The sequence below is a fragment of the Drosophila biarmipes genome, chromosome 2L (assembly GCF_025231255.1).
Source record: "Drosophila biarmipes strain raj3 chromosome 2L, RU_DBia_V1.1, whole genome shotgun sequence".
Taxonomy (NCBI): Eukaryota; Metazoa; Arthropoda; class Insecta; order Diptera; family Drosophilidae; genus Drosophila; species Drosophila biarmipes.
The window spans coordinates 10,393,206-10,417,774 of record NC_066612.1 but is presented as its reverse complement, the minus strand read 5'-3'; the positions used below and the strand labels follow the sequence as shown (position 1 = coordinate 10,417,774).

Below are 24,569 nucleotides of genomic sequence, written 5' to 3'. Positions count from 1 at the left end.
AGTTGGACACTTTGTTGCACCAGCACACAATGCAGATCTCCTGGTCGGTCTTCATATTCCCAAACAGTTTTGCAGATCTTCGTGTGGTCCCAGAGAAATATATATCACGGCAGACAATTAATGTCAGCTGAGGTGACAGCTTTTTCTTTATTCTTGTCGCTGCTTTCACATGGAGATGTATCATAAGAGATTTGTCTGGCAAACTTGTTTTTGGGCACAAGTACCAGGGCAATGTATCTCATACTTTATATGGAAACCAAGAAATAACCAACTATTTTTATAGTTAAGAAAAGGAAAGCTAAATATGCCATTTCTTACTTTTTTGATAGGTGATTACCCACCTTTCCGTTAGAACTCTTTTGTAGTTCGATCGGAAATGGGATTTCCAAAGCTTGAGTCACTCGGAAATGATTTCTGGATACCATTTTACGGTTATTAGAGTGCTTTCAACTCATGTCAGGCGCATTAAAATATCGTAAAATGGTATACTAAGGTAGTTACTTTTACTACGCACAACTCTGGGGAGCAGAATGTTTTGCCGGGCCATTAGTTTTATGTGTCCGGCTGGGGAGACCCACTCCGGTGATCGCCGAAACATGTCAAATGCATTTAGATAGTGATTGCATTTTGGCCCAGAGCATGGCTTTTGTGGGCGTCACCATCTCTCGGGCTTTCCCGCGATGCGTCCAATCAATCACCATTTCTCGGGCTGCACGCAAGCCGAAGTCGATTCGAGGCGTTTAATCAATCCGGCCATGTAAATAGTACGCCTGCCGCGATCCTCCAAAGAGGTCTTAGCCATCCTTCATCGCCGTCCGCCTCGTTGCGTGCGTTGACACTCGAAAACGTAAATCACAAGTGCAATTAACAAGGCAAACGGCCAAGATCGTCAGGCAATCCATTTGCAGTTGGCATCGCCAGCGGAAATTGTTGTTTGCTCAATAAAAGTAAATTGCAATTAAACAAAATTGCTAATTTCAATGATGACAGGCGCCATAAATTGGCGGCTGTTTGGGCGGACTATCGTTACAAGATGGTAATGGATACAGATAAAGACAGTGGAGGAGTGGGGGACTTTCCATGTTCAGCAGTTGTCTATTTCGGGTACTTAGAGTATCCAATTTAAAAAAACGATTACATTTATGGAGCCTTAAATTACAAGTTGGTCTTAAAAACGATTATGTTTATGATATTTTAATTTGGAAACTTGTATTTTTAGAGGGAGATTTAACTTACAGATCCAATTAGTAGTCCTTGAAAACTACTTATATTCTTATTTTTTAGATGCTTTACTTATCTCACCTAACTACTTTATAAATAAGAACCTGTATGTTTACATATCTCACCTTACTACTTATTCTTAACCTCATTCTTTCTACCAAAGTTTCGTCTATGATAAACTTTCACCCCATAGCAACACGTTCTCTCTCCACTCTAAACAAAGAATTTGCCGCCAATTTTAGCCAGTTGAAAAAAATCAATTAAAATCGAGACGACAGATGCCGTCGCACCAAAAAAACAAACAAGAGAACCGCAACAAGCAAAGCCAACATTTGGCCAACGTCAAAACTTAATGCATTTGCACTTGACACGCAAAGGAAGTTGCAACAGTTGCAACGGCGGATGCAACAGTTGCAGCCACCAAAAAAGTAGCCCCTGGCCAAAAAACACATTGGCTAAAGATGGAAAAAGCAAAAAAAGGGGAGGTCGAAGATTGCGCTAACCCGAGGACGCCCACTTTTTCGCACGCTCCACGCCGGATACGCGGATACGTGTCCATAGATAAACATGCTGGATGTGTGCCCGGGTGTAATCTATAAAAGTGCCTGGTTAAGGCTGGGGCTGCGGATGGGGCTCCGAACAAAGAGATATCCTAGGGGTCGAGCAACCTTGCACTTAGAAATTGAAAAACTCTTAGAGCCGCCGGTGAAATTCTATCATCAACAGGCGCTGTGGGTCGAGATCTAATGAAAAGTGGAGGAAAGAAGGAGGGATTATCAGTAGGGTACATGAAAATAACAGAGGTTAAAAAAGGGTTGTCAAGTGATCTTTTAAATTTAAAGAACTTCAGATGCTATTTGCACATGGTGTTCTTTAGTCCTAAGCTATATTTTTTGGACAAACCTGTAGGGATTTCAATACTTAAGTTTTATTTAATGGCTTTCAGTTTGATAACTTAACAAATTATTTTATTACTATTAGATATAAAATCATAATTTTAATTAGGGTTGTCTAGTGATATTCTAAAAAGTTTACAATATTTTCTAAAGTGCTAAGAACCATGATTGGCAAAACCTTTAGGTATTTTGATAACAATGTTTTATTTTGTATTTTAAATTTTGTATCTTTAATTTAATCCAATTGCTGTGAGATTATATATTAAAATTTACAAGCGCTTCACCTAAAACCGATAATGTTCTGATTTTTCCTTTGAATGACCCTTTACGTAGAACGTTTCTAACAATATCGCTATTTCAAGTAGGTAACACACCTTGCAAAATCTATTTTTAAGCCACTCCTGACAACCCTGGTGAAAGCCATGCGTAGCAGCCCATTCAGCTGGCGTATCTTCCCAGACAGGCCGAAGCCAAAACAACCAATAAATAGTATCAATCACAAATGATCGCAAACGAGGAGGCCTCGACTGCACCCAGCGGCACTCAGCTGGCCAAACTTGCAGCTGTCTGTGGCAAGGAACCTTCCTGCCCCTGCCCCTGCCCCTGCCCCTGCCCCTGCCCCGGCACTCCATCCGTACCCCTGCCTGAGATCTTGGGCTTAGCACAACAAATAATGATTCATGCGAGAAAAGTAGCGGCCAGAACAGGTTCCAAAGTTTGCGGAGAAAGGGTCGGAAGACCTTGCACCGTACCACACCATACCATCCCATCTCTTACAATCCAATGCGATACGATACGATCCTTTAGCGGCACATGTGCCGTGCAGGCGGCTGCGGCATTATGGTTCAATAGGTCAACGATGCGTTGAATGACGACCGAGGACTCCGCGAATGGGAGGCCGTAAAAGAAAGATCATTGCATGAAGAATTACAGCAAGGCACGTCAATCGTCGGACCGATCTCCCCAACGAGCCGTGTAATGGACCTCGGCAACGAGGGTTCTCCTGGAGAGCAGGAGTAACTGGAACGTATTCGAAGCTCCATAAGCGATTGCGATCGCAACAAATCAGAGAAAAGTTGTCTTAAGCGCGACTCCGTTCTTCTCCAATGAGCACTGAGAAATGGGGAAATGAGAAATGTGTGTGTGAGCCGGGACCACCAAGGGGATTTTGGGAGACGAGATCGACGCGACGCGAAAGGATGGGGTTCGGTTCGCAGTTTGTCAAAAAGATGTTGGCGTTTTGATAATTTGCTGCACAGCCTAGAAGTCCGTGTGTAGGATTTCCTGTTTTCCAAAGTATTTTCTCCATACATTTATGGCTTTTCTTTCACTCTTCTCGCGGGACCGCAGCCAATCTGCGCCTGATTTAAATCTTTGCATTTACTCTTTGTTACCTTGCAGTTAGAGGTTTATAGATATGCACGTAGGGGGCTGTGAGTGTGTCAGATTTTTTTAAAAGTTTTGCGGGCCTGACTTTGACATTTTTGGCGTAAAATCTTGTAAGTGATTTGCTCGTTAGCTTGGGACCTGGTGGAATAAAACTAACTTTTTAGATAAAAAAAGATAAACCAAAAAATTTTGTATTTGAATATTATTTTATGGGACCTTATAGAACACTTTAAAACCGTAATAACCCTATTATATTTCCAATGAAATAAAAAGCATTTTGTAAATGTTCATTGTGCCTTCTTCAACCATTTGACCTTGTTTTTACTACAGCCCAAGCAGTGGCCATGATTTCTTATGTTCCTTAATTGTTTCCATTGTAATTTTGGTCGGCTGGCGATAAGATCAACAAAGTGCTTTATTTTCGGCTGCACTTCGGCACGTGTTGCTATGTAGACCAGACCCATGTAGTGTTCCAGATCAACTCCCCCACTGCAGCGCCCCCCTTCTGGATTCGTTGGAAACACACCCTAACAATGCAGCCAGGGACTGTGGGGTCCCCTGGGCGCATTTTGCATACGTAATCCCCATCCATGGATGCCTAATTAAGTTTTCTGCCTTGTCCGTGGCAATTCAGCGGAATAGAAATCACTGAATTGTTAATGCCAGGCTTTTCATTATGCGACGCTCGTCCGATTATGGGCCATAATTTAGAGCAAGTTTTTCGAATTTTTCCAGTATTTTGTTTTTTTGACGTTTTTATAGCTCACTTAGGCGGAGCCTAACTAATTGGTGACAAAAAGGTTACGAAACCCGACGAGCCACATGTGAACCACTTTGGCGCGGCGATCGTTTGGCTCTTCAAAATGCCTGGCACGTTTCCAAGACGATTTGCTATATTGGAAAAAGTAGCCGGCCATCAGAAGATCGGCTAGGAAAAAGAGGCACCAGAAGAAAGGAAAGAAAAATGAATTTTCCCGCTGCTCTCTGCACACAGAATGCGGACACACGCAGTGGACGCAAAGTTGGACTCGAACCGGCTGCATTTTGTACTTTTTTTTGCCATTTATTTTTTATATTTTCTGCTCAGTGCGGCGGCAATTAAAATATTGACAGTTGTGTTCATAAGAGGGGAATAATAAGTTTTGTGTGTTAGATTTCGAATGCATAAAGCTTATGGCCATCATTTGTCGCGGACCCCTGCGGTGGCTTTTTGGTTCTAGACTCTGGCTTGGGCCTGGCCAGAAACGAAAGGTTAAGGCGACATGTTCATGTGACAGTGTCAGGAAAACTGCCCGTCCGTCGGTGCGTCGGTCCGTCCAGAAGTCCCAACTGTCCCGTCTGAAGCGCATAAATAACTGCGTTTGTGACATGGAATGTTTGTTTCGACCAAGTGTAAAAGGCCCAGTGGTAGGCCAGATCTCACTGGCCGCCAGTCTGGCCATGTCTGGCGCGGATTGCCGGGATTGCCGGAGTATCTCAGCCTTGGCAGCTTAGTGGTAGCAAGGTGCGGTGCCCATATGCAGACAACCCGAAAGCTATTTGTAGCTTGTAGCTCACTGGCTGATTATGGAAAAATTGCTAGATGTTTTCCTTGAGTCGGTTTCTTGTTAGAGTTTATGCAGCCGCGTCTCTAGATTCTTCATCTTTTACTTTTCTCCATTGCATCACAGAGATGAAGATACTTTTGAAGAGTTCTGTGGGATGCATAATATATTGTAGCTACATTGAGGCATTTGGTTTAGATCACAGGGGATTGGGTTGGGGAAAAACTGCAAATGGTAAACGTCGGTTAGAGTAAATAAAACATATAAAGCCTAGGAAAGTATAGACTTTAATTTTCTGGTTATATGAATAAAGTATGGTAAAATAAATGTATATAGTAAAACATTATTACAATTAACAAAACAACGGTTTTTTACAATAGACTTTAGCTGTCAACCCTTGAATATCTTTTTTTAATAATTCATCTTGAATACCTATTATTTTTCCAAATAAGAATGTATTTTATCTTTGATAAAACATTTAAAAATCATTACCACTCGCAACAAATGTTGCAGAACCTTAGCAACATTCTGTGCAGCTTGCAACATGATTAAGAATCTTTTATACCGAGATCTTAGTGATAAGTATCTATACAATACTTAAAACATATAATATAAATATGTATTAGGAAATTGAAAAAAAAGGGGTTTTAGACTTAGAAACCCTATATAATACAAAAAATAGTACCCCAAACAGGTGAGAGATCCCGAGTTCCAAAGAGCATACCCGGCTAAGAGAACTAAAAGGGAGTACTGCCGGCGAAGAGAATGTGAGGCCCCGACGACTCGGAAACTGTTCGGGTTTCTCCACCGAGCGGCAAGAAAAGATCCCAACACCGCGATGGAAACTCGAAAAGTCGAATCAGTTGCAATGGGACGACGCGCGCGTTTGGATTCATGGAAATCGGCGGCGATCGCGATCGTGGGAAACTCTTAAAGCCAGCCCCGTGCAGAATTAGGTCCGGGGAAAAGACTCTTTTCCCCTGTATTTTGTGCTTTTCGGATTTTGTGTGTTGTGTGCAGTTCTGGGGAAATGGCAAAGAGCAGAAAAATCGATTCAGCACTAAAATGTTGACATTGATTTTCGTGAATTTCGATTGATTTTCACCGGTGGTTCGCCGGGCACCGCGCCCCCCTTCCGAAGATCGAGCCAGGGAGTTGGCTGAGCGCGATTGGACGGATTGATTGCTTGATTGATCTATTTTTGCACTTGATTTGCGACGCACGCGCCGCGAACGCGACGTGACTGGCGCTTCACTTCACCTGAAGTTGAAGTTGAAGTTGCAGTTGAGGCCTGTGTGCCCCACCTCGTCCACAGCCGCACAGATTCGCCTTTTGTCGGGGGCAATTATGTTGATTTGTGCGCCGCATCGTCGATTTCCCAATGTTGATAACGAAAAATTTGCAATGCAAAGAAAGAAAATTGATTTGATGATCGCCCATCTTGGCGCGATATCGCTCGATCGTGACACGCCCACTATTTGATTACAGATAAAGTGTATGTGGCTTAAAAAAGCAGATTATTAGGCAAACATAAATTAAGGAAATTAGTCAAGTGCCAATAATAATATATAAAATGTGAAAGAGCCCATAAAGGTGAATAAAAGTGAAAATAATTTAATGTGATCTTCTATGTGGCAATGTTTTGTAAAGGAAATTATAACTGAAAGGAAATGTGTTTTAAAATTCTTAAGATGATAATATATTTGAACTGAAAACAGACTTTGCAACCCTATTTTTTGCACTTCTATAATTTATTTTCTTGAACCCATATTTTATCTCGTTATATAAATACCCTTTAGTATTTTTTGCCCTTTGAAACTTATTTCAAAGCTTCAACTTTTCGATTTAGGGCCGCCCAAGGCCCAATCTTGTTACATTAGACGCCTCTGCGTTCATGGATTTACATTGGTAATCACCATCAGATGAGGCTTAACAACCGGCCAGTAGGACTAAAGAGACAGATGGCAATAAAAGCTGCTTAATTAAAAGTACAAAATCAGTGAGTGGAGCGCTAATAGCCGAAATGATTACGCAAAGCCACAAAGAGCCATAACTCATTAGCCGACGCCCCAGAGGTCCGTATTCATATTCGGCGGTAGCCCGGCCAGCCGCTGGTCTTGCAAGTGATGATTGGACTGGGACATCATGATGATTAATGGGCTGCAGTGCTGAGAGCAGTGGGCAGATTTATGGATGAGCAGCGCGGACTTTCTTGTTTCTGGTTCTGGGAATGCTAATAGAGTTGCAACCTGGGGCCTCTATTTCCATTTCTTCGCTCCGCTTTCCCTTTCCTTTCCCCGGAAACAGCCACAGTAGTTGCCTTTTGTTTAAGAGACTCTACGCTATTTGCCGAGCAGAGTAGATAACACTTACAAGGCGCTTTTCCCGACTCAAGATGAGTTTTTCCATCAGCGCTCTCGAAAGATACTGACTGAGGCAGTTGCAGCATGTTTGCTCTATGATAAATGTGGAATGTGGCTGTTTAAACACACAGGCAAGCCCTCTGCGGTGTCACATTTAAATGACTCTAGGTCTATTTATTATTGCAAAACTAACGCCTTTTAGTATTTACGAGCGGTGACTCAAAACCAAAGGGTTGGGCGCGTGTTGCCAGAATAAGGGGAGAGAACGGTGGAGGGGTAGCCATAATCAAAAGGCGGTAATCCAATTAAACGGCTCAGGGTCTCAAGACCGGTTGACCCAATTAGACCCGCTCCTCGATCGATCTGGAGGATCGTCGTCGTCGTCGTCGTCGTCGCCATCGTTTCGCATCGCAATGAACTTGAAAGCGGCGGCGCCTGACCATTGTTTTCCTACTCAGTGGAGAGCCGGAGCAAAAACAAGTTCCTACTCCCTTAATAAAAGATCGCATCGGGTTCGATCTAACGGCCGCCCTGCAAGACTCTTGTTCGGCGTTTCAAATTGTAGATCAAAGATCAAGCAAAAACCAGGGAGAGAAACCACAAACGAAAAATGCCTAAATTGGCATACCAAACATACAGAAAGGCCTGCGGGAGTTCGAAGTTTGAGTACCCTATAATTTTGTTCCCCAGAAGAGAAGCCAGCACAAATGTGATCCTCAGTTGAAGATCATTTATGTGTGATCGCATGCAATGAGAATGTGGGAGAGAGTCTTTACAAAGTATCAGCCTATCGTTAAAGTTAAGCAATTCCAAGATTAATATCACCCATAAGAACCCTTATGAAAAAATACCATTTTTTCTATCTATTTACCTTTATATTTCTTACAATCCGTGTTTGATATAGGTTCATGGGTTCACTGTTAAAAAAAACTCCCTAAAAGGCCATAAATCCCCATTGGGACTTCCTTTACGTTCCCCTTCAAGTGATCTTCAGTGAAATTCCCTGATCATATCGCACTGGAATCGATCAGAGGACCTCCCACCAGAGCCCGGGCAGGCCCATAAATCTTAATTGCTGATCATTTGAGGCTATCTGACACACACATTGTGTTTGTCCCACTCGAAGATCATCTTGTGATCTCATTGAAACCGTGCATTTGGCACATTTATATTCCAGTTTTCAATTGTGTGCTCAAGTGCGGCCGTCGGACGGGAGTTTGAAAGTTGGCATCTGGTGGTCAGTCAATCGGGACAAGTGCAATCAAGAAGCTGCACAAGTGCGCCGTGGCACATTGACTGGGTCAGTCCGCAATATGCATATGAGTGCCACTTTCTACGCTCTATGGGAAAAGTCCCAGGGCCCACGATGCACACGATTAATCAGATGGCCCGGCCAAAAGACACACACAGGCCCTCTCGGAGGCGGCAGCCACGATCTCCGATTGCTATCGAAAGAGGCATAAACTGACACAAAGTCAAAGTCAAAGTTAAACAATGCCAGCAGCTTGAACTCTGGACCAGACGAACCTAGCTAACTCTGCGGAAAAGCCAGCTCTCCGATCATGCTGTGTGCGATCTTAACAATCAAGATCAATATCATGCAGTTACAATGTACAAATATTTCCTTCTCCCGGGTCCCGTCTGTTGGGAGACTCCTAAACGCTGCCCTAGGGTAGAAAATGGCAAAAGACAAGTCGATGGAAATAAGTCTTTGGCGTAATGAAAGTCAAATACTCTGGGTAAATGAGGATACTTATTTATGAATATTTTTGGTATTTCTTAAAAATAAATGCCATTACCTTTGTTATTTTATAACTTATTATTCCAGTAATACATCCATTTAAACTGTTTTTCAATTTTCAAATCAAATATAATATTATTTCATAGATATTTTGTTATTCTGTTATAATATAAAGAAGTGGAGAAGGCCTCTAAAAAGTTACCTGCAGCACACCTCTTCTAAGGGTATGCCATAGATTATGTACAAACAATCGATTGTGTTAAAGTTAGAGGAGGGAGAATGTTAAACAAATTAGCCCGAACCCAGGCCGGGCCAGGAGGAATGTGGATGAAGCAGTCATTGGCCGGGCGGAAAATGCTATAATTATGCAATTCCTCAAAGGCGCTGACGGTGGTCCCCTGCATCCAATGGATACACATAGCCGTCACCCAGCTGTCTTTATCCCCACTCTCCTCGGCTGGGACCAACTCAGACATATAATCTGCAACGATTCGCGTTTTGGGGGCCTCAGAAATTATTGACTAGCAGTCATGGGTTGAGGCCTTCAAGTAAATTGCCGTAAATCTTTATTTGTGCAGCTACTTAAAGACCGTGCCCCGTCCCCCCAGAAACCCCTTTTCTATAGCAGGAGTCGGGGCCTTAGGCTGGGGTTAACAAGCCGCCAGCGATTAAGTCATTTCTTATGTCGGTTCATTATTTCTATTTTCCTTTTTTCTTTTTTTTTGCCCCCCATCCATGGCATGCGTAGCTACTGGGCTTGTCTACCTCCCAGTTTCGATCCCCCTGGCCAAATGCATTGCAATTTTTCTTGGTCTAAGCCCAAAATTTAACGTTACGTGTGTGCAGGGGAAACTCGTTTTTGCCCAGTTGATTGCCATTGCAACTTTGTTAGTAAAACATTTCGCAGCTTTTCGCATTTATCTTGACAATAAGCGCCGGGAAAGTGTCACTCGACCCGGCTCCTTCGAATGTGTTCTAATTAGACGTGACAATTCTACGTAATTAGGCGGCGGGTCGTCCTCACACTTGACTGCTTTTCTGGAGGGTAAAACGAGAAGGCAGAGCCAAATATCGAATTTCTACACTTACTGATTGGGTTGTTTAGTGGGATTTGATGATCAGAAGTGACAGTCTTGCTGCTGTGTTTTATTCAATGGCTTCTGCTATTCAAATGCTACTTAAAAAGTTTAAAACACTTTCAAGGGTTTAGTCTGTGTTTAGTGTATCATATTTTCTATCATTTTGGTTAACCATACATGTTTTTAAGTATGCCTTCCGCATTCTTTTTTAGCCAAGATTTTTCACCTGCCTGCAACTCGGCTTTCATTCTTCCAGCCATATCTTCATTAAACGTAACCCACTTATAGAATCTCTTGAACACTTCGCACATGTCCAAGTGTTCACAATTCACACCACAGAGAACAGAAAACCGCCAACGGGCCCGGCCACTGGGGGAAACTCATCGTTTAACGCCTTCATCTTTCCACTCCTGAAAGCAAATAGAGAAAATGGGGAAAAGTGCGCAGTCCACGCGGAGTATTTGAATATTTTCCAGAGCTCCGCCACTGGAGCAACCACCCGCTGACCCGTTTGATCGGACTCTCAACTGGACATGGCCACATGTTGATTCGCAGATGGAAGTGGTCTGCGGCTTCGCCTCCTTTGGTCTCCGGTCTTCCAATCTTTATTGCATAATTGCAATTGAATTGTTTATCGAGTTTCCATTGCGTTTCTCACTCTGTAAATTTGAAAATGTGTTAATGACTTAATGTAGTGCCCCGTAGGCTAGCAGGAATCAGCAAAAATATTTACTCCAAGTTCCGTCATAAAGCAACCTTAGGAAATATTTATTTTTGTTACCAGTTTATTACAGCAGATTGAGAAAACGATTAGCTAGTGTAGTTTGTATACGGGAGCTGTTTATTTTGTAGTATTTCAATTGTAAATTCATGTAGGACATTCATATAAGCATCATGACGCAGCAGGTGATGGGAGAAAGGTATCTTTAGTTGAAAATGAGGTCATGGAAATGGGTCTAATATTGTTGGGGCGATAATGAAGTTCTTTGATCAATTGGTTTCCGTTCTGTGATCAATTGCTAGATCATCAATAGTGTTTTTCAGCCTTAATGATGCTTGAAACTTAGTTTATCTATGCAATTAGCTAAATGAAACTAATTATTTGGATTTATCTTTTGTAGCTTTGGAGTCCATTGAGCAACTATTTTCTTAAGCTTAATCATACCTTAAACTCATCAGTAATTCTTATAAATCAAATGAGTAAGCTTTAAAAACAATGTATATTACAGACCTCTTATTGATATATTGGTATGTTAACAGTTTAATTGCGGCGTGATTCTAAGCCATACTTAACTTTCTTTTTATGTGCTGCCCACAAACTCCGATCCCTTCTCTTTTCCCCGAACCAGGACCAACCCATGTCAGAAATTTTTGGAGTCTTTCGGTGAGCCACAGACCCTCGAACCATTCGAGAAACTGGTCGTGGCCCGCCCGTCACATTCAATTAGGTCCAATTTGAGAAATAATTATATACGCACAGAGTTCTGACATTTTTTTGAAACATTTTACATTAATTTGGCACTAAACTGTCAGATGTGGAATGCCATGGCATTCAGATTTACCCCGAAAGGTAAACGGCCCAGGTACTCGTAAAACGGTCCCAGAGCCGTCGAAGCTCTTGAACAAGTTTTCTTCAAATTTAATTGTAATGTGAGAAATTTAAATTAGGTAGCCAAGAGGCTTCTCAAAAAATGAACAGCAACACAAAGCCGAAAGACAAATAAAAAGCCCAGACTCTGACCATGACTAAGAAACCTCGAAAAGCGGAAGATGACCAAAGAAAACAAAAATTATGAAAAAATGTAGCTCTTTTTTCAGAGGAGTAGGAAAAAAAAGATCAAATAACCGAAAGCCGCTAAATTTCAAAGGAAAACAAAAACTTGTTCACTTATTTCAAATTTTTTTCTACCCTTTCAACTAATTTTCCACTTGTGGCTATAAAAAGTGAGATGAGGTGGCTTTGGGTTCAATCTATGTATGGATTGTCCATTTCGCTATTTGTCAGTGGATATTTGATTATTTACGATCCCCTATTCATCAGTGGATTTCAGTCTGCGTCATTTGGTTTCTGGGTTGGCTTTTTATAGATCAACAATGGCAAACCAAATCGCCGGGCATTTTGTTGTTCACAGCTTAACTCTTTTTATATTTCGCTTTGAAAATTTATTACATCACGATTTCAAATTGGTTTCCATCTCTGGGTTCTTGAGTTGTTCGAATCGTTTGTAGTTATTTTTTTTATCTGCCCGAGTGTGTATATTCTGTGCGCGAATTTGTTTGCAGCTGGGTTTCCTGGAAAATATTTATTTCATCTAGCGGATGCTTCAGTTCCCCCAACAGTGTTATAGAGATCTCTCGCCGGCTCGATCCCTTTTATAATGAAGTTTTCAAACACAAGTTTATGGGATTTGCCCAGCGAATTTATGTCGTTTTCTGTGCAATATTTTGTTTGGTTTAATGCTTCCTTATTTATGGAATAGTTTGCATGGGTCTCAAGCGACCCATTTTTGCATGGAACTCCCACTGGGATTGGGCCAGAAGTTTTCAAGTTGTTTATATGTTTCTATGAGCAAATAAACACCCAAGAGAGTTCTACAAATTGTAACACATTTGTTTAGAGTCTATGCTTTTTTTGTTTGTCTCTACTAATTAGCTTGCACAGCCCACATCAACAGGTCTGCGAACGAAATGAAACTGTGAATTACTATTTGTTTATTTACAAATTGTCAAATGTTGTTTCTTTTAAATAAACATTCATCACCAGCTGGTAAATTAGCTTTTGCAATGTGGCTGCAAAGTTAGTTTTTCAGGCATTTTGTAAGGTGTAACACTTTCCAAATTAAACAAAATGAAATACAATAAAATTAGCAATTCTAATATAGGTCAAGAACATGGTTTTTATATGGTTTCCTTTACAAAACATTGCAACCGTTTCTAAAAAAGTTAAATGAAAAATATCCTACTGAAAATGAGTATTATTCTTTAAAAGTGCTTTTTCGTGCAAACGAAGTATTTTAAACTGTGTCAAACCACAAACAAAATGGGACGCATGCCCAGCTAAACTCATTGAAAATGATTAAACACTAAATTGGAAAACTCGCCCAAAATCCGGCCAAACAATAGAAAATGTCAGCGTCTGACAAACGAACTGTCAAGATGTCAGATGCGTCAATAAAGCCTCGTAAGCTGCAAAAGCATCTGCGGGCAGCAGCAAAGCCGTGTCGTATTATAACAACAAAGCTGTTGCACCTATGCGTCTTTCTATTCTGCATAACCCAAACGCTGCAGCAGCAGCAACTGCAGCAACTGCAACAGCAGCAGCAGCAACACCGACAGCAGCAACATGGCCTGCCCGAGGGCAACATGCTGCAGCAACATCACCGAACCAGTGTAAATAGCAGTGTAAATATCAATATAAGCAGGCAATTCAATGAAATTATCCAAACGGCGACGGCCAGTGCCACGGCCAGTAGTACCGGCTCGGTCTCGGGCTTGGGAGCAGTAACTTTTGCCTCGGCAACGGCGGCAACAACCACCATAACTCCTGGTCGCCGCAAGCTGCGTCGCAAGTTCCCAGCCCAACAGCAGCGCAATGTGACGCTGGGCAGGAGGCGGAAACTGCGCCTGCATCCCTATCACCGGCGCAATTCCACGCATGCAACACGAACCACCACGGTGGCAAGTGTCTCTGCCACGGCAGCAACAATGATACCAAAGACGCCCCAGCAGCCATTCAGCTTTCACACACGCCTGCACTCCAGCTTCCAGCAGCAGCAACAGCAGCATCATATTGCTGGCGGACACATTAGCCAGCAGCAACAGCAGCAGCAGCAACAAGTGCATGTTGTGGCCGTAACACCACGTCCGCTCCAGCGGCAACAGCCGGGATTCGCCTTAGTCCCAGCAACCTACTATCAGCAACACCAGCAGCAGCAGCAGCAGCAGCAGCAACGCACATTGCTGGGCAACCTTACCCAGCAGCAACAGCAACAGCAGCAGCAGCAACATCTCCTCCTGCAGCCGGGCCAAAACATTTTGGTCTACAGCAACCTGGGCCCAATCCCACCCTGTCCGCCGGGCCTGCTTTCCGGCTCGGGAATGCCGGTCTATACGCAACAGCAGCACTTCATACCCCTGCGATCCACCACGACCCCGCGCCCCCGTCATCTGGGTAAGCAAATCCTCGCGAGGTTCAGGCAATTCCTTGGCCATTTATTTGTCGTCACTCCTGGGGGAGAGATAGAGAGAGGCCGAAAAGGTGTTAATTACGCTAATAAAAACCGTATTCACAGCAGTTTATGGCATTTAATGTGGTTAAATGGATGCCAGGTCCGCGACTGGCGCCTTCATTGCCTTCATCGCCTTGTCCAAGTCGTGGTCCAATAATTACCCCCAGCGGCGCTGCGCATAGAAAGCCTGCCTAATTGGTCAAAGCAATTGGCTTCAATTTTGCGGCAGCCGCAGCAGCGGGATTTGAAAGGTGTCAGATGGGATTGCTATAAAGCCGTAAAGATGCGGTACCAGTTTCGTTTCGAACCAAGGGAATACTTTGATTAAGTTATTAATGTAATGTACTTTTTAAATATTTTAAAGAAATTGTTCATCACTTTTCAACTGCAAGTACCCAGTATCATACAAAACCATTAATAAATCCCATTAGGAACACACAATCAACGGCTTGTCAAACATTTTCCTTATCATCACCAAGTGTCAATATTTCAAATGTATACACAAATATTTTGATTACAAGTTGTTTTTCCCAGTTGCTTGTTGTTAATGGTCAAGTATTGGGCAAGTCTGTGCCTCGAATCAGTTGACAGGCTCTCTACTAAATGAATATATGAAGTAGTTGCGTGAAAAATATTTTAAAACTCGTTCAAGAAATGGTTTTTGCAAATGCAGCTGGCTGGATAATGAAGAAGAAAAATCAATTGAGCAAATTATAAATTGATTTTTCTTATATTTTTTGGCTTATGCAATGGACTCAGTCAACAAATTTGCAAGGAAATCGTATTACGCACACTTTAAAGTGCTTAAAATCTGTGAGTTGGTGCGGCAACGTATTTTGTGAATAGCTACCGCGCGAACTGATAGATTGTCCCTGGTGCTGGACACTCATTTGGCGCCTGCCTGGTCGGCCTGGCGTTCAATTAGCATTTTGGCCAGCAGAGGCAGAGGCACCAGCATCGCCATGGCATCCCAGGTCCAGACATGGCCCCAAACCAGCACGAATCTGGCATTATATGTGCATCGAAGCGGAGGAAAACAGTCGCCGGAGCGAGCCAGTTGCGGCCGCCTTTAGGCCATTTTTGGTTATTGGTGTGCAAAGTGGCGCCCAGCAGGAGGCTCTGATGACATTCTCCCCGCTTTTTGATCCGATGCCAAACGGGGCTTGTTTCATTGGCTTTTGGAGCGCCAAATCGGAATTCACAGGGGACAGATGCCCCAGCGAACTATGCAAATGTTCGACTTTGCATGTGAATTGAGGAATTGAGGGTTCATCAATTATTCCCTCGGTTATGAGTGATTTATTCGAGTTTTGAATGCCACAAAGTTGATGCAGATAATCAATCAAATGGTTTTATATTGCTGAAATATATTGCATTTTGTTGTTTTTATTATAACAAGTTGATGCATTTAGTAAGAAACTTTATTTATATTATTTTAAAAAATAAAATTATTTAAAAGAACGGAGTATTAAGTTAAGTTCCGATATAATCCAGGGAAAAGAATATCAATATTGTTTTTATAATATTTTGAGAAAACTAAGGTATTGTCTGTGATATATTCCATACAAATGGGAACGTTTAACTTTACGACATAGATAATTTTCCGGTCAGTGGTTTGCCACACAGCCACCCAGACTCCCCGTGGAGGAATGAAAACCTTATCAGAATCTCACATAGTCATTAACATAAAAAAAATAAATAAAAAAAAATAAATAAAATAAAACAAATATTGACATTTCCAGAGTCTTAGATCTTCTGGCGCGACTCTGAAACAGAAAAGCCACGATGAAAATTGGGGGACAGACTTGGAACACCTACATAAATCGTAGGTGATCGTGGCACTGGCCAAGTCAAATCTCGGCGCACACAACATGTCGCGGGCAAAAAGGCGATTTTTTAATTACAATGAAACGTGCCACACAAAACAAACAAACAATGCGCTCGCTAATTGCACATAAAGCCCGAAATCACTGAGGGAAAAAAAGCGACCAAAAAGGCATAAACAAAAAACAGGAAAAAACAAAGAAAAATCGAGGGGTGGCGGGGAAAGAGGTTAGTTTCGGAGCTAGAGAAATACTGTAACAAAACTTGTTGTTAGCCAAGCAAATGGACGGATAAACAAACCCTAACTGCAAACAAGCAAATGAGCCGAATGACAAATGCAAGTGTCAATCTTGTCGGCTCAGACGCAATTTCGGTTCGACATTAAGCTGCCTTTTCTCACAGACTGCGAAGCCTACGGCAGTTGAGTTTGTTGAAATTTATGGATTAAAGTTCAATTGGTCGAGGGCCATTTGCTTGTGTGTGGTGCCTGAACTTGGTGTTGTGAAATCGGAGATTGGAACCGCCTTACCTACTCTATTTTGCAGTTACAAAAATATTATAGACATACCGAAATCCCTCGAAATTTGATTAATTACCTCAAAGATCTGTACGCCTCCCACAATCAACCATCCCAAACAAAATATTGCTAAAACATAAATGGCAAACATCCAAGTTCAACAGCCTCAGTCAAAAATAATACGAATTTTATCTCGCAGCATTCATCTAACTCATAAAAATATTAATTCCCTAGCTTTTGCCATTTTTTGGGTAGCCAGCTTCTGGGTGTTTAAAAACATTGAGGCAAAATATTACGGCAGTTTTCAGGCTTTTTGCTTAACCGATTGCACGCCTGATAGTATTTATTATTCAATTTTCATTAAATCTGATTATGGGGAACTTGTTTCGTGCTTTTTTGGCCGCCTTGCCAACGGCTGAGTAAATCGAAAAAATGCAGGCAAATTATTTTTCTGACGCTTAAATTAAGCATTAATTTTGCAATGGCAAAGACTCTCATAAATATCTTGGCGAAAATGCTTATAAAGGTGTTGCGACAGCGGAAAATAAAACCGAAAATGTATAATGATTTTAACTATTTAAAGCTTGGTTTATCTTTGAAATATGTCTAATTAGTAAACTATACAAAGAGTGAAATGACAATAAATCAGTTTCCAGTTAAAAGCTAGCTTACAGACCGGAAATACGAAACCCAGGGCAGCTGCCTTTGTGGTTTCTCAAACGGGAATCGAGGTTAATCAGAGAGAAAATTAAAAAGTGGCTTGGTAAATTTCACTATTTAATCTTTTCAAGGGGCACCTCTGCTTAAAAATGTAGTTTACGAGTTCAAAAGTCTCTGGAGTATTCCCAGACTTCGGCTTTAAGTCACGTTTTTCATATTTATTTGGCAATTTCGGTTTGAAAACAAATCTGCCACAACGTGTGCCAGATTGTCTGAGGTCAGAGACAACCGACCAGGTCCAAAAAAAATACGAAAAAACCGAATAACCAACGGAGAAATCCCGCAGTATCAACACTCCTGCCTTGGCGCCTCTTCGGTCACTTTGATCTATGCACTTCAAATGATTTTGTTGCCGTTGCCGTTTCAGTATCTGCATCTGCATGTGTATCTGTATCTGTCTGTGCCTCTGTTATTGTTTGTGCCGATGCGTAAACAACGAAGCGTCGGTTTAAATGATACGGCAACTTTTTCTTCCATCCGAAGCGGGCAAGAAGTTGGCACACAACATGTGCTTGAGTTTGCTGAAAACCCAGAGGGAACTACAGGGAGATTCACTCTATAAGAGGGTTGAGAGGAAAAGAGGGGAGTGTTAAGCCTACAGAAAGTGTCAGTCTGCGGTAATCTGCAGACTGAAGGCGACATGTGCCCCTCCAAATGGATTTCAGGGTAGCTTAAAGATTATTAAACAACTTTTAGCAACCTTTTAAATTTTATAAAAAAAATTTCTTTATTAATTTTAAGAACATGATTTAAAGAACCAGATATAATTTGTTTTAAGATTTTAACTATTCTATCATAGTCGTATTTATATTTAAGCTCCTAGCCTAAAATAACCTCTCAAGACCCAACTTCCGACCTAATTGTCTCAAGTTATTTCCCCCACCCTTCCAAATCTGACCTCAATCAACTTTGGTAACCGCTTCTAATGGCATGAACCGAATTTGCGCGCTTAATTAAGCAATTCCAATTAAAATCAAAGATATTTCACTTGGATTACGCCCACCATAGCGGCAACACCCACAAACCCAAAAAGAAATAAAACCGAAAATCACATGTGTATTACTCCCAATAGACTTGTGCACTTTCGCCTATCAAAAGCTAAACGCAGTCAAAAGTTTAGCGCACTCAAATTGCATTTCCTGTCACTTGGTCGAGATCGCTTGACTGCTCCTGCCCCGAATTGGCCCCTTCCGATCCTCCTCCATCCTCCTGCCCAGAGCTCTGGAAATGGGTGTGTTCACGTCTCCTCGGTGTCCGGATCCCTGGGCTGCCTGGCTGTCTGGGGCGGTTCGCATGGCTACATGGATGCATTGCTGCATGGCTACACGGCTACATGGGACATGCAAAGTTACCTGTGTGTCAGCCGCAGTATGTGGGAGTGTCCAGAGGCGTGTGTGTTTCCACGGGCCGGCGAAACAGCATCAGATTCAACTTCAACACCAACACCGAAACCGGCATTAAACTGCGGCCAGTTACTGTTACATGACACACGGTGTCAAAATATGAACAGCAATCCGAACGATACAAAAGATATTTGTGGAAACCGATTAAATACCCTTGTTGAGCTTAGGTACCCTTACATTATTTCCGTCTATGATTTTTGCCATGATGAAAGCATGTTCAAATGCCTAGAAAAGCATCTACAACAATGTATATTAAGTATATATTTCCGTTCTTTATATTTTGTATATATTAAGTCAGTGATCCAAATGTTTTTTTTCAGTTTTAAAGATATCCAAAGGTATGATTTCAGGAAAGTGTTAAAAGTAGAAGAAATTTGTTCCCTAAAATGAAACCTTATATTAGTTGGATTTTTATAGTGATTATTATTTTATTTTTATTATTAATATAGAAATCCATAGTTATGAAGTTCAGGAATTTCCATAATTGCATTGGTTAAAAAAGATATATAAAGTTTTATAATTGAAAGGAATTTTTTGTCCTTACATTTTACCATAATTTTATATAAACTTTCACTGTTATTACTTTTAACAAATATTTATGTTTAAAGTAAAATACATTTTAAACGACTATAATTTATTTTTTATGCACCTTGACCTTTTCCAAATTGAGTGGACAATGCCTAACATTTTGCCATCAACAAAATCTTTTTAATTACACAACTTTAACAAAGAGTTTTCCGCCCCTCCCAAAAACCAGTAATCAAAAGACTGTGGCTACATAAGTGTGTTTTGGCTAATTGCAGTTGGGTTTTAATTACAACTGGGCTGTACTTTCGGCTGTTTTTAATTAACTTTTAAGGCCCGCACCCGCAACACCCTCGTACGGAAGGCCTGTCGAACTAATCCCTATCTTTATTAGTGACATGTATTTCTAATTTTAAAGCAACAGCCATTAAATACTAGGCTGGACTCCTTGGCTGGAATGGCTTTTGTGTGGCCAAATTGAAAACGCTGCTGGCCAAAACCAAAAAAAAAAAGAAGTCGATAGCGTGCCAAATTCATTGAATGCACGGGTGCCTAGTTTTATTTTGATCGCAGGAGTCGAAGGGGCGGCAAATAGTTTTGTTAATTGAAATAAAATTCAATTTGACGTTTTTATGGCATGCGGAGATAGTTCGGCTAAATACGTGAGAAGCTGCTGGCGCAGATGCGAATTGCAAATCTGGAGTGTGAAAGTTGTTAGAAAGAGGCAACCAGTCGAATCGCATCTTTACGATTCATTTACGATGTGCGATTGAAAAACACCCCGGGAAATCGGGAAAGCATATTCATTGATGTTTAATCGCTTTTCTTATTTATTCATCGCTTTGGCTTAATCCTTACGGCCTCGTATTTCTGTCTTGCGATTTAGTTTATATGTGGGACTACCGCAAAGTCCCAAAAATGTTTATTCCTTTTTCATGGCTTTATTTTTACATATTTCAGCGAAGCCACCAGCTGCATTTTTTTTTGCGGTTATGAGGCGGTCCCAAGACAAGTGGCAAGTGGCCATAACATTTATGCGCCTGTACACATTTAATCCCCATATGCAAATTTGCTTATGCGGGCACACATTTTTCATACCATAAACTTTGGTATTACCCACATGTAGGTTCTCCTCTGCTCACACCCGAGATGTTGCAATCCACCGAAATGTAGAGGCGGTCGTCAATCCGAAATGCTGTGACCTTTGCCAATGCTTGTCAAACAGTGCGCCGCATGATGGATTGGAGTTACCTCAAATGAATGGCACATTAATTTGCATTTAAATGTGCCAAAAATATTTCTCGCCATTTTCAGCATGTCATTGACTAATGAGCAAGCCGCCGAAAATATTGTAAATTGCAGGCAGCAAAAAGAAAACGTTTTTGCAACTGCAGGAAACATAAATAACAACTCGCAGACGAAATAGATTGCAGTGCTGGCTTCGCCATAGGCACAGCAGCACCGACTTGGATGTGAGAAATATGAAAAACATTTTGCAAATGTCACATTCGCATGGCTATGAAAACCGATCTGCGAGCAAATTTCAGGCGCACCCCCCTTCGAAGCACTTATTTAAGATATATATTTCGGTATCCATAAGGCGTTGACGGCTTTTCTTTAGGGTATTTAAAAAGTATCAAATTTTATTGAAAAAATTGCTGCATCATGGTTTTGTTACTTATAGACATAATATACATTTTAGTAAATATTGGAAAACTATAGAAACTAAAGAGCATATTTCAATCGGCTTGCCACCTTTTTCCTTTTTTTTGAGCTGTGCGTGCCAATTTATGCACATTAGTTGTTGAGTTAAAAATTCAAATCTGCTTTCGGCACATCATTTGAAGTGTCTTTGGTTGAAAAGCTAGCAAATTATTTGCGCAAACACTTTGCAATCGTGTGCCTCAAGTGATTTTATTTATTTGGTTTCCGTTTATGACTCTTTGTGTCGGTAGTCTCTAAAGATTTTATTTTGCTATTTTTGTTGCCTGCGCGATGGTGTATATGGAAATGATAAAAGGATGTTTGATGTGAGTAAACACGAGTTTTGGCTCCCACAAAACACATGGCGGATCTTAGTTTTTTTTAAATGCTAAACAAAAATATTTAAAATTTTATTTATACTTTTTTATGGACCCATCTTGAATCCACTTTTATATCTCAATCAATGAAGCTTCCGTTTCCGTTCATTTGGCTAAACGATGTAATCGCAATAATCTGCAACACGATTTCCCCATCTGGCCAACTCAATTCGCAATGAAGTCAACAAAGCCAACACGGCTCAGATATTTATAAATTGCATACGCGGTCGGGCCTAATGTGGCCACTTTAATAGACGCCGCCACTTATCGGGCGCCGTTGATCCAAACACCCAGAGCCAGACACTCGGAAACCATTTATTATAACAAACAAAATGCTATAATTAATTTTTTCTATTATTTTCTCGAATACACCCCGTCATTACCGGCGAGTCGGTGGCCAGAACGTGGCCAGTGAGGAGTCGAACCCAATTTCCTGGCCAACTTAATACTCGATTAATTTACGACGGGCACGAAAACAATTGAGTTGGGGGCCGAGGCGGCTGCGACTGGGACTATTATGACGTGCCGGGCCGAGTTCGATCAAAGAAAGCATAAATAAAGTCCCGACAGCCGGTCCGTTCCGCCGAGGAGTAGAACTGGTTCGCGATTTGGTTGGTGGCCCGCACCGAAAATTTATGCAAACGGGTTAATTAACTAAGGCTGCGAAAGAGGAGAAAAAAAGTATAACGAATTTCGGAACGGCTGTTAGGAGGCAGACCAAAGCCGGGTGGTCCTCCCCCATCCCACACTCCAATTACTCTCTCCTTCGTTTTAAATGTGGGTCAACAGTGGGCGGCTAACGAGCCAACCAAAGCCAGCCAACCGCTTTTGTATCCATCATTTTCGACGGTCTTAATGTCATTTTGTATGGCTAGAAGTCGTCGGCAAGTCAGTCAGTTGGTCAGTGAGTCAATCATTCAATTGAATGCAACCCGCTCACTCATTCATTCGTTCATTGATTCATTTATTTACTTATGCAGTCAGTCAGCCAGCGTGTTGCCAACAGATTTTATCGCAGTTGCCTACAGACGCTTAATTGCGGCTTGATTACTTGTGGAAATATCGAAATTCAATCTTTATTACAATCGTTTATTGATATGCTGTTTTGGGAAACTGAGAAATTTACAATGATTTAACACTGTTTATAGCTTGAAAATAAACCAATTTTATTAATTTTTAGACCTTTCAAGAAAATGTAAAGTATTTAAATAATAATTAATAATTGATAGAAATCCATCAATGACTTTTTACAACCATGCATTGCGCATACGCAACGGTGTCCCAGAGTGCAGTGAGCTTACCCATAAATCATTAAATCAATATTTTGTCGTGTCGAGTTGGACATTAGGTATGTTGCCCACAAAACACATGCTCCAAATTGAAGCTCAACAAGTGAGCTTGGAGCTCTTACATTTTTCTGCATTTTGTCCAGTCTTTTTATTTTTTGGTAGCGCTCGAAAGCAAGAGACTTTGCAATTAAACTGTCAGTTCATTGGTATTTTCAGAATTATTAGTATTTGATTGTTAATTTATTGCAATGCACTTGATTTGTGACCGCGTTGAATGACCAGACAGCTTGGTCATTGGTAGTCGCATTGTGTATACGCAGTGGAAATGACAGGCTCCAAGGCCGCAATCGAAGTGAGACTAATGGCCATAGCTTGATTCGATGCTTAGAAGATTAGATATGTGGAAAATATAAAAAGGAAAACGGATAAACCTCAGTCACCCGCTAATTTTTCATGCCATTTCCAGCGGACAAGGCAAATGGCCATCTATCAATCCCCAACTATGCCGCCTAGGCAAATGTGAAGTGGAACCCTCGAATTTTACGCACATTCAAGTCGAAAACCGTTAAACGAACGGAAGTACTCTCAAGACGGCCCACACTCGAGCTCCCTGACCACCGGACCAGTCTGGCGATCGGCAGCCAGAAAAGCCAGATACAACTGAGGGGGAAAAACAAAACAGCCAAACAAACAAAACGTGCTCATTAATAAAAAATCAAGGAAAACAAAATTGTCAATAAAACCAAAGGCCCGAGAACCCACTAACAACCCAGCGACCATAGGAAACTCAGGCTCGAGACCCACGCAATAAATCTCCAGTGGGTGTGCAGTGACTCTCAAACTGTGCTGCCATGACAAACGCATTTTCAACTGAAGCAGCCGGCATAAGGCCAAAAACGATCGAGGAGCAGGCGAAGAGTCGTGATTCCCATTGTAAACTTTAATGACATCATTTGCCCAGGCGAAACATCTGAATGGCGTCGGTTGATTGAACTTTTTATTGGTGGCTCCGTCTGAAGGAGTCGCGACTCGTAGGCCTTTCTCTCGCCACTCATTTCATTCATGAAAATGCAAATCCCCCGAACGAGCCGAGCTGCCAGGCACTTGACAGCTGCACTATAGTCAGTCTTGAGTCTTCAAGTCCCGCCATATGCCAAGTGCCTTAAGGCGCAGCTTCCTTCTCCCCCCGCCCCCAAAACTAAAATCTTCAGAGACCACGGTGCAGCTTTGGAGTGGATCTACTATCACCTATCCTATCGTGTCGCGTGCTAAGCTTGTTCATATTTCCATACTTACATCTGGGATACCCTAGGATTGGTAAAAGTCCGTTGGCGATCAGCAGTGCTTCATCATTGTGTTACAATGTTATCAAAAGATATATACAAAAGCATCACATCCCTTTTGAAGTATGTTGAAATATAACTCCCTTTATCATAAGATTTATTATAAAGTATTTTCTTTAAACATCACTTAGAAAGTTTTTCCTTTTCCATAAGTATCTTTTTGAAATAGGGCACAATATTATCAAGAAATATAACCAATAGCATCATATCCTTTTTGAAATATGTTAAATTATATGATGTATCATAAAGTATTTCCTTTGATCATCACTTAGGAAGTTGTTCCATTTCTTATAAGCAATTTATCAAAACAGAGCAGTTAATATTCGTCTTATTTAGTATTCGCAACTCTCATCCAATTTTGCATGCACTTTTTGCCCATATTTCAGCTTTATATTTTTTTGTATA

The 24,569-nt window shown here is 41.4% G+C and overlaps 1 protein-coding gene across 4 annotated transcripts in view; it reads left to right on the top strand.

The window, feature by feature from the left end:
• The window catches only part of LOC108032615 (laminin subunit alpha-1), a 67,017-nt gene that overhangs the window by 33,108 nt on the left and 9,340 nt on the right, over positions 1-24,569 (top strand). Inside the window, exons 1-2 of one of the 4 annotated variants that reach the window (XM_017106553.3) lie at positions 5,926-6,643; positions 13,223-14,404. The exons of 2 other annotated variants lie outside the window; for them this stretch is intronic. In XM_017106553.3, coding sequence (XP_016962042.1) covers positions 13,360-14,404 — 1,045 coding nt within the window. In that variant the 5' untranslated portion in view covers positions 5,926-6,643; positions 13,223-13,359. Of the gene's footprint in view, positions 1-5,925; positions 6,644-13,200; positions 14,405-24,569 lie in introns of those variants that run through there. One more of the 4 variants, XM_050884991.1, reaches the window with a different exon arrangement.